Source organism: Drosophila pseudoobscura, chromosome X, assembly GCF_009870125.1.
Source record: "Drosophila pseudoobscura strain MV-25-SWS-2005 chromosome X, UCI_Dpse_MV25, whole genome shotgun sequence".
NCBI lineage: Eukaryota > Metazoa > Arthropoda > Insecta > Diptera > Drosophilidae > Drosophila > Drosophila pseudoobscura.
Genome location: NC_046683.1, coordinates 55,042,826 through 55,052,215, shown reverse-complemented (window position 1 = coordinate 55,052,215; position 9,390 = coordinate 55,042,826). Strand labels below are relative to the sequence as shown.

Here is a 9,390-nt window from a genome sequence, read left to right as displayed (position 1 = left end):
CTGGAATGTGAAAGGTGTGGCAGCTGCTGGGGAAATAAGCCTCGCAGATGCCACCGCCGTCGATGAATCTGAATCTCCAGCTAAATGGTTTAGTGGGGGCTTATTTTGAATGTATTTCGCGGGCTCGTGGGTTCAAAAGCAATAATTTACTTGATTTCACGCGCCTCCAAGGCGGCGGCTCCAACCTCCCAGCCCCCCATCCTCCCAGCCTCCCATCCTCCCAGCCTCCCATCCTTCGGAGTCTAAATGGATACCAAATGGAAGGCAAATTGTGTGGAATTATGATTATTGTTGGGATTACTAGTTCTCGGGGTTGGGTGTTGGTGGCGTATCACTCGCTTAATTGCTTTTTCCTCTGACATTAGCTAATGAAAAGTGTCCCTGCCGTAACCAGGAAAAGCGCCACGAAGGAGTTGCCAAGAAAATTTACCGAAAATTGGCTTTACCTTCGATGCGAAAATTGCCAAAAAAAACTTGTCCCTTTTCAGCAATAAATTTGCCTAAAAATCAAGCAAAATGGTAACAGATTTTCCTTCCCATACGATACACGACGATATACGATATACGATACGATGTATACATTTTCAAACAGGATTCCTTTTTCTTTCTAATTGATTTATGAGATAAAAAAAAGGCACTTTTCGATGTAGAGAAAAAGTTTAGCGAGCCAGAGAAACTTTTGTGGATAGAAGATGTTAATCCCCCGGGGAGAGCCCCCTCCCCTGAGCCCCCCACCCTATAACATATGCCTGCCCGTTGACGTCATACTCCCTTTTGGCCAGAGAACAATGGAAAGTCGGCTTCAACAAGTGTTTGCAAAAATGCAAATTGTTGTCCCAAGTAGTTTGTGGCTATATCTACATATTTAACTACAAATACATGCATGTATCTACACAATACATAGATATGTACATCTTTAATACATGCATATATCTTTTTCGTATCTTTATTATGGATTATGAAAATGGGAAAATAAGGCAAATGTGCGGTATTTGCATAATTGATATTTAAAATACAAATTGAAAAGCATAAGAAGATGGCCATCCCCCTCGAGAGAGAGAGAGAGAGAGAGAGAGAGAGTAATATGTCTCCTGGTCATATATATTAATTGAAAAATAATATACATGAATGAAGGATATGGCCCAAAAGGGTTTGCCACTGGACTCCGCCCCTTTCCGAGAGTGTGGGAGTGGCAGGGGGGGGGGGGGAGTCCTGAAACGTTGAGTGGCGCCTGAGCTGCTTTTGCAGGGCCGCCACCCTCCACCCTCCACCGCATGTGTGGATCTGTGGCATTTTGACGATTTTGCCTCCGGGAAAATGCAGTCGAGTGCATGGCCAAAGAGACGGCACAACCAAGCGGGAAAGAGCAGTACAATTAAGCGAAAGAGAAGGGACTATTGTGAGAGAGCGAGAGGACTATTGTGGGCCAAAGTAGGGCCGACAGAGAGAGAGGCAGCAGATAGTCATTTACTCAGTGGAAAAGTTAATGATGCTGCCACACAGCACGGCAACGGCACGGCAAGGCACGGCACGGCACATCTTTCAAACATTTACTTTTGTAATTAAATTTGCAACAACTGTGGCTGCAACACACCAAAGGCGGCAGAGGAAGTGCTACGCGGCTCTATTTGGGGCGTCATTTAATATGTAATTAAACGTTTATCATCTCCTCCAGCCCCCAATGGGAGCTCCAAGGAGGTGGGACCCATCTCAGATGAGAGTATTTCAGAGATTACGACGAGACTTTGCCCCGAAATGGATCGCATAAATGGATGCATAAAATATTAACTATTAAAAGCCGTCTGTAGCCCAAACAAAGGCCTCGTTAAATGACATGTGTTGCCTGATTAAATGTTGATTTATAGTTTATTAAATGGCAAACAGGTCTTTTGTTGCAGAAGCTCTCTGGCATTGACTGAAATGGGAATTAAAATCATAATTAGATCAGAAGCGTTTTGTTTTTTAATTTTTTGGATACAAAATATACATAAACTATGCAAGAATTACCCCACAAATTAAATTAAATTAAGTAGAATTTTGAGTGCATTTTAAATGCATTTTCAGCTTCAATTAAATGAATAGTGATTAAAATCCGTGTTTTGTTGGGAAAAATCTATCTGTGGAAATACTACGAAAAATCAGTGCAATTTATATGAATATTAATTAAGGAATTGGTGAATTAAATACACTGTAAAAAGTTAGAGGGTTAGATGAAAAAGTAGCCTGAAACAGGATAAATCAATGAACTTTTTTTTTAAAACTTTTCTCTTCATTTTTATTTTCTTTTTGCATTTAAAATGTAGAAAATTGCATTTCTCAAAAATGAACTCCGAATGCAGTGTTTTTGTTGTTGTTGTGGGGATCCTCTAATGTACTCTGTCCCCCAAAATTTGGTCTTAAAGCACGAGACGGGACCTGCGACCCTTTTTTCAGTTGCTTTTCTTTTTCTTTCTTGGCAAAATAAATATTTGGCGACACTTTTTTGTGTCGCGGCATTTGTTTTGGCTTAGTTCTCTGCTCTGCTCTGCTCTGCTCCGTTCTGTTGGTTTTTTCAAGGGCAGAGCAGAGCGGAGCAGAGCAGAGGAGAGACGGACGGAGGGGCCATCATCATCATTAGAGACAGCCCACGTTTCTTGTCGCTTGTCTAGCCGCTTGTCTCATTTGTTATTTCGACAGTACAGTTTTTTGTATTTTTTTTTTGGTATTTTTTTGTGCCCAAAGGCAAAGGGATTCCGGCAAAACTTTTGCCTAATTAATGGCAAATGTTGGCCAAAAACCCCACTTAAAATGATCGATGACAGCAGCGAAAACAAAGCCAAAACAAAAGCCAAAATTGTTAAATGAAAATGCAAACAAACATGCTAATAAAAATGTTTGCCATAAGGGGGAAAAAAACTGAGGAAAATTACGAATTGGTTGCCCTAGAATATGTTTATCTATGATGATGATGGAATACGGAAAGTTTTCCTCGGCAGGGGCTTGTCTATAAATAAATGGCCAACATTGGATATTGTTTCCGATAAAAAATACATAAATTTCTACAGCTAAATTGCGATAAATATGTATTTCCCATTTCCCATTTCCCATTTCATGTTTGTGTTGTGTTTAGTTTTCTTCTGTCTAATCGTTGGCCTGTCCCACATTTCCCTCTGGTTTTTCCTGCCTGGCTCTCCATTTCCCGCCAGCATTTAGGGGGGTGGGGGGTCTCCGCTTATCTGATTATTGGCAACATTTTGGGGGGGGTCTTGCCACATGCAGCCCGACAACATGCCGCATGATTTTCTTCATCATCGGAGACCACCAACAGGCGGCCATAATTTTGTTAGTCTCGTGGCTGGTGGATGCACTGCGGTTCTAGGACTCTAATTGATTCGTTTTGGGTGCGCAATGATTGGTGTTTTTTGGGGGTGGAGGGGGGATTGTGGTGGGGGCAAGGAATGTCCATCGATCAGATGGACTGCTGGCTTGCTGGCCTGCTGGCTGTTCATTAAATGTGTCATAAAATGCTAGCACTCCCCCCTCAGCAAATAATCTAATTAAGAGAAACCCCCTGCCCCCACAGCCCCCCCCTAGAAATCAGAATCGGATTTAGAGCCCAGCCAAGGCTCATAAATAACGTAAATCTGAGGCCAGAAGGCAAGTCATTAAATTTATGGCCACTGACCGATGAAAATCAAAGCATTTAATTTGGATTTTAATGGCCAGCAAATCCCTGTTTGGCCCTTGGTCCTTGGTCCTGTGCAAATAGCATGGAAAATGAATGGAAAAACAGCGCCTAGAGAGCCGGACTTTTATTAGCAATTAGCATATTCTACAATTAATTGGTAAACAACGAAAGGAGTCGACTCGACTCGAGTGATTATCGTCGCTCATTTGCCAGTGGAAGGATCCCCAAGGATAACCCCTAGATGGCGATCGATTTGGGTCCCATTTCCTTGCCAAATGGCTAATGGCAAATGGAAATTGGAAAATGGTAAATTAATTGGGGGAAAAACGTTGAGGCTATTTACACTTTTGATTCGCATTTGATGGCCGCACGAGAAAGTAAGAGACAACAAATGTCGCCCTCTCTCTCTCTCTGTCTCTCCCTCTCTGTCTCTGGTTTTAGTTGAGCAAATATTCGGATTTTCCCCTGTGCATAGTTTTCCCCATTTTCCCCATCCATGCCTGTCCGAAATGGAATTTTTTGGCTTAATTTTGAATACTTAATGAATGATTCAATGAAGAGTCTTCGAATGTCTCCGAATGTTAATCCCCTCTCTCTCTCTGTCCCTCCCTCTCTCTCGGACAGCTCCCTGCAAATGCACTTTATGTGAATTTTATGTAAATTAATGGCACTTTAAATACAACAAAGCCTGGCCCTGGGCGTGGCCAAAGGGGGCGTGGATCAGGGGGGGATGAAAGCGTAATACAATCTGACAGATGGTCGTAATTAATTTGTAAGCGTGCCAGTAAGTAAGATGACACTTAAGATTGTGCTCGTGATTGAACGATTGAAATGCCCCCAAGATTATTATATTGACTTTCCACTAAAGCATTTTCCTTTGATTTTCCCACATAATTGATGGAAAATATGCCGCCAGGCTTCAGATTTTTCTCCATAGCTGGATAATTAATTTTCAATTGATTTTAAGGACACCGCCATCTAAGCAGCTTTAAGCCAAGTTCTTGGCATCCACAACTTGGAAGCCAAAGTTTTGGCGCTTTAGCCGGATTTACGCAGAGTTTTCCGCATCTTCCGCAGCTTGCAGTTGGCGGACGCAATGTTTTGGCCAATTAGCGGATTAAATTGTAATTATAATCACTCCGGAGAGAGAGACAGAGAGAGAGAGAGAGAGAGAGCGATGTCCTGCCGGTAAAAGTTAATTGATATTAACACAACTTCTGTCTAAAGATAGTTTCCCCCCCCCCCCCCATTCCGAAAAAGAGGTGAAAGAGGAGAAAAGGTGAATGCCACGCGACAGATTTAATTAAGGCCCAGTGCGATGAGACCCCTTGACGTCTTGACAATTGAGTTGGCCCCGAAGAGCCGGACGACTGCTCCGTCACATTCTACGGGCCGTAGAAGAGTGCGGGAGGGGGGGAAAAGCGACACCCAACCAAAGGGCAAGTACTGGCCGGATTGCCGGCGCGTTGCAACGATTTTAATTTACTTTTCCTTTTGTTCTCAACTTTCGGTGGAAAGTGCTGCCGTGAAGAAAGTGGAGAAAGTGGCAGAACGACATTCGAGGAGCAAATTGCAAGGCAGGCAACAAATCGTTGCATCCGTCGACACGCAGGAGGAGGGGGGGGGGGGGGGGGGAGAGCAGCTTGGGTCTTTGCATGTCCAGCCGTAAATCTCGTGACCAACTGCCGGCAGTAAGCTTTTTGCCATTCTTATGGCTGCCTCCACCACTTCCTTCCTTCCTTCCTTGCTTGTTCGTGTGGCACCTGCCGGTGGCACTGGGGCACAGCGGCATTTATTTGTTTTCCTTCTTCGATGTTTCTCGATTTGTTTTGTGTACTCCTCGCCCGTGTCCTGCGATTATCTGCCGAGTGGCGGCGCCACAGAGTGCCGGAGTGGTTTATGTTAATAAGTTGGCGCCAAGCCCTGCCCCGCCCCGCCCTGCCCTGCCCTGCCCTGCCCTGCCCTGCCCTCCGCAGATTGTTTAAATCCGAGAATGCAATCATTGTTTATGGCGCCCCGCAGTCCAATTTCGGACACGACTACAAATCGCATCCAATCGATGCGAATTTATGCAGAATTATGCCCCCTCGCCCACCGCCCTCCCCCCCCGTTGGGGCGTATCTGCTTTTGGGGTAATTTGAGCGTATTCGGGAGCCCAAAATGAGCTTAAGATGGAAATCTTATGCTTGTTATTCGAGAAGGTGGATAGAGTAGGGCTTTGTGCTTCCTGGAGTCTCTTAGAGTCGTTTTCCTCGCAGGACTTGTCTTTGGCAAAGTAAAACCTTCCTGGGAACCTTTCTAGGGATTTCCTATGATCCAAAATCATTCTTTATTCTATCCCCCCGAAGAAAAAACCCCCTAAAACTCATTAAATTCCCTTGGTTCCCCCCGCACCTGCTGCAAATGGTAGACTGAATTCGAATTTAAAGCCAACAGCAAACATTGGCTGGCATTTTCCCCCCACTGGAAATGGAAATGGAAATTGGAGAGTACTACCAAAAAATGTACAAATAAATTAACCGACTTAGCGCCAAAGCTAACAAATTAAGTGCAGAAATGTACACCCAAAAACATCCACCCTCCCGCTCCCCCTCCCCCCACACCATTGGGGGTGTGTGTATTCCGCATTGCCACGAGGGGTGCTCCATGTATTCCTGGCTTTATTCGGAGCCCAATTAAATGTTTCGTATTTTCTGTGATATGTCTATGCATTTAATTTTAATTTAATTTTAATATTTATTAAAAGAAAACATTGATTTTCTGTGATATGCCGCTGCACTTAATTTTTTTAATTTTAATTTAATTTAATTTTAATATTTATAAAAAGAAAACATTGATATTTCTACCATATTTGATTGTGGATTTTTAAGATCAGATTTGTTGAAATTTTAGAACTAAAGCGTATGGAAAACAGGTAAAAAATCAGCTGTGATGCCCCAAAATATCAATCGATGTGAGAGGGAAATATTGGCGGAATTTGGGGCATCCCTGGGTGGATTTTCCATGATCAAAAATGTGGCCATCACACAAAAAGTGTGGCCCGAGTCGCTACGAATCATGGATATGTATATGCTTTTGATTTTGAGCCCCACCAATGAAATGCGTGCCCCAAATGCCACAAAAGCCTTGTTTGTAAAGTGCTCTGCTGCTGCGCTTTTTTTAGCCCCCTTAAACTTTCATTTTGTCTGCCAGATACGATGCGACGGCTGCTTTAAGGCCGAAAGTGCCCCAAAAACTTCGTGGAGAATAAAAAACAACAAAAACAAAAAAGAAACGCATTTTCAATCATGAGAAATATAAATAGCAACCTGTGTACGTTTTACAAATTTGAGGATGTTTTTCGGAGAGCGAAAACAGACCCCCCCCCCCTCCTGGTGGCTACTGCCCCGCCGCTCATCATTGATTCAGTTTTCTAGTGCAAATTACATTTCGAATGTGTGTGCATCCGCAGACAGCAGGCGGAAACAACACACACACACACACACAGGCACGAGGGTGGGAAGGGGGGAGGCTCTAACAGGTAACGGTAAAGAAAAACAGGAAGAATAATGGGCGGCGAGCAGAGGGAATGGGGGAATCCAGGGGAACAATGATAAAACGGCAGAAAAAGCTAGAAATAGTCGAAAAAGGGGGGATAAAAGGGGGAGGCAAAGGGGAGGACAAAAGGGGGAGGCAAAAGGGGTAGGCAAAAAGGGGGCAAAGGGGGGCACAACGGGAGGAAAGCGGAAGTTGTTATGCAAATGTTCCATTAAATGTTCTCCTGTGTTGTTGTTTTTGTGCGAGACGGACCCAAGGGGGGAGGGAGGGAGTTCCGTTCCAAGCCCCGTCCCCCTTCCTGCCTCCCCCCTTCGACTGTGGAGTGTTCCATTAGGCGGCTGCTGGCGGTATCTAAATATTTGCCATTCGCATTGGACACCACATGAAAGGACTCTGTTGTTGTTGTTGTTTTCTTAGCCTTTTGAAATACTTTCCCCCCCGGCTAAAGATTCACTGGGGAGTCGCCTGCCTTGCTGCTGCTCCAAAAAAGGTGTCGTACAGCAGAGCCTTTTGGCTAGGGCTTGCCTTCGATGTGATTTCCCATCTGGCAGTATTTGCGAGAATCGCTTACAGGCCATTAGCTGTTTTCAGGTGCTGCCCCCCCCCCCCCCCCCCCCCCACTCGAAACGAGCCAGAGAGAGGGCTGGGGCGGGAGAGTATCTTGAGAAATGGCAGATCCTTGGGGCCCCCCTGGATCGGTCCCAGTGTGCCTAGAATTTTGTGCGCGTGTGTGTGCGTGTGTGCGTGTGTATCTAGTGCCTATTATTCAGTCACCGACTGGATAGCGTGACGAGCAGTTCAGTTTTAGCTGTAGCTCTCTGAAATTTATATATATATATTTTCTAAAAATTTATTTTCAATATTCTAAAGTAAAATGGATCAAATAATCGAACCGAACGCTTCGCTGCTCTCGGGATCGGGATCGGGGCGCTCAACGCCCTCCTTTGAGGGATTCCAAATGGATGATCCGGACACTAAGGACCCGGAGCCGGCGGTGGCCTTTGAGACCCAATACCCGGCCATGTCGCTGTACGACGTGAACCTGGATAAATACGTAAGCGTGGAGACCAGACACCGAGGTAACCTTTTGCCATGACCCCTGACGCCGCCCGCCGCCCGCAGCCCTTTTGCCAGCCCTGCCCCTTCGCCACCGATGCGAAGGCCCTGGAGGAGCTGGTGGCCTGCGACTACACGCAGCGCATCAGCTACGAGATGGCCCGCTCGGGGCAGGCGACGCGTCGCGTGCGCGTCTATGCGGACGGGATCTACGATCTGTTCCACCAGGGCCATGCCCGGCAGCTCCTGCAGGCGAAGAACATCTTTCCGAACGTCTATCTGATTGTGGGCGTCTGCAACAACGAACTGACGCTCAAGATGAAGGGCCGCACCGTGATGAACGGCTTCGAGCGCTACGAGGCGGTGCGCCATTGCCGCTACGTGGACGAGGTGAGTGGCCATGCCCCCCTCCCCCCGAAAGGGATTCATTGCGACCACCGTTCGACCACAGATTGTGGCCAATGCCCCCTGGACCCTCACCGATGAGTTCCTGAATGAGCACAAGATCGACTTTGTGGCCCACGACGACATACCCTATGGCGGGGCAGGGGGCGTCGACGACATCTACGCCCATCTGAAGGCGCGCGGCATGTTTGTGGCCACCGAACGCACGCCGGGTGTCTCCACCTCGGACATTGTGGCACGCATCGTCAAGGACTACGACCTGTTTGTGCGCCGCAACCTGGCGCGCGGCTACACCGCCAAGGAGCTGAACGTGTCCTTTCTGTCCGAGAAGAAGTTCCGCTTCCAGAACAAGATGGACGAGCTGAAGGATCGCGGCAACATGGTCCGGTGCGGCCTCCTCGCCCGCTGGGAGGCCAAGTCGCGCGACCTCATCGAAGCCTTCCTGCAGGCCTTCGGCCGCGAGCGCCTCTGCTCGATCTGGCGCGAGTCCAAGGGCAAGCTAATGAGTATCTGGGGCTCGGCGGCATCGCTCGAGGCCGGCGCCATCGACATTTCCGATTCCGAAGACGAGTACGAGGACGCCCTGGGAGAGGTCGCCCACGTTGTGGCCGAGAGCGACAGCGGCCTGGAGACAGCACGCTGGCACGACACCGTGGCCCCCAATCTGAGCCGTTCCAGCAGCTCCCCCGATGTGGGGACTGGCGTCTGCTGAGGATCTCAGGCCG

General features: G+C 47.0%; 1 protein-coding gene across 1 annotated transcript; it reads left to right on the top strand.

Annotated features, from left to right (window-relative positions):
* The first annotated feature begins 7,966 nt into the window (after nt 1-7,966).
* LOC6900864 (choline-phosphate cytidylyltransferase A-like) lies at nt 7,967-9,390 on the top strand. The gene is made up of 3 exons (XM_002135185.3): nt 7,967-8,258; nt 8,327-8,650; nt 8,712-9,390. The coding sequence occupies exons 1-3, from the start codon at nt 8,079-8,081 to the stop codon at nt 9,375-9,377; spliced, it is 1,170 nt and encodes a 389-aa protein (XP_002135221.2). The 5' UTR covers nt 7,967-8,078; the 3' UTR covers nt 9,378-9,390.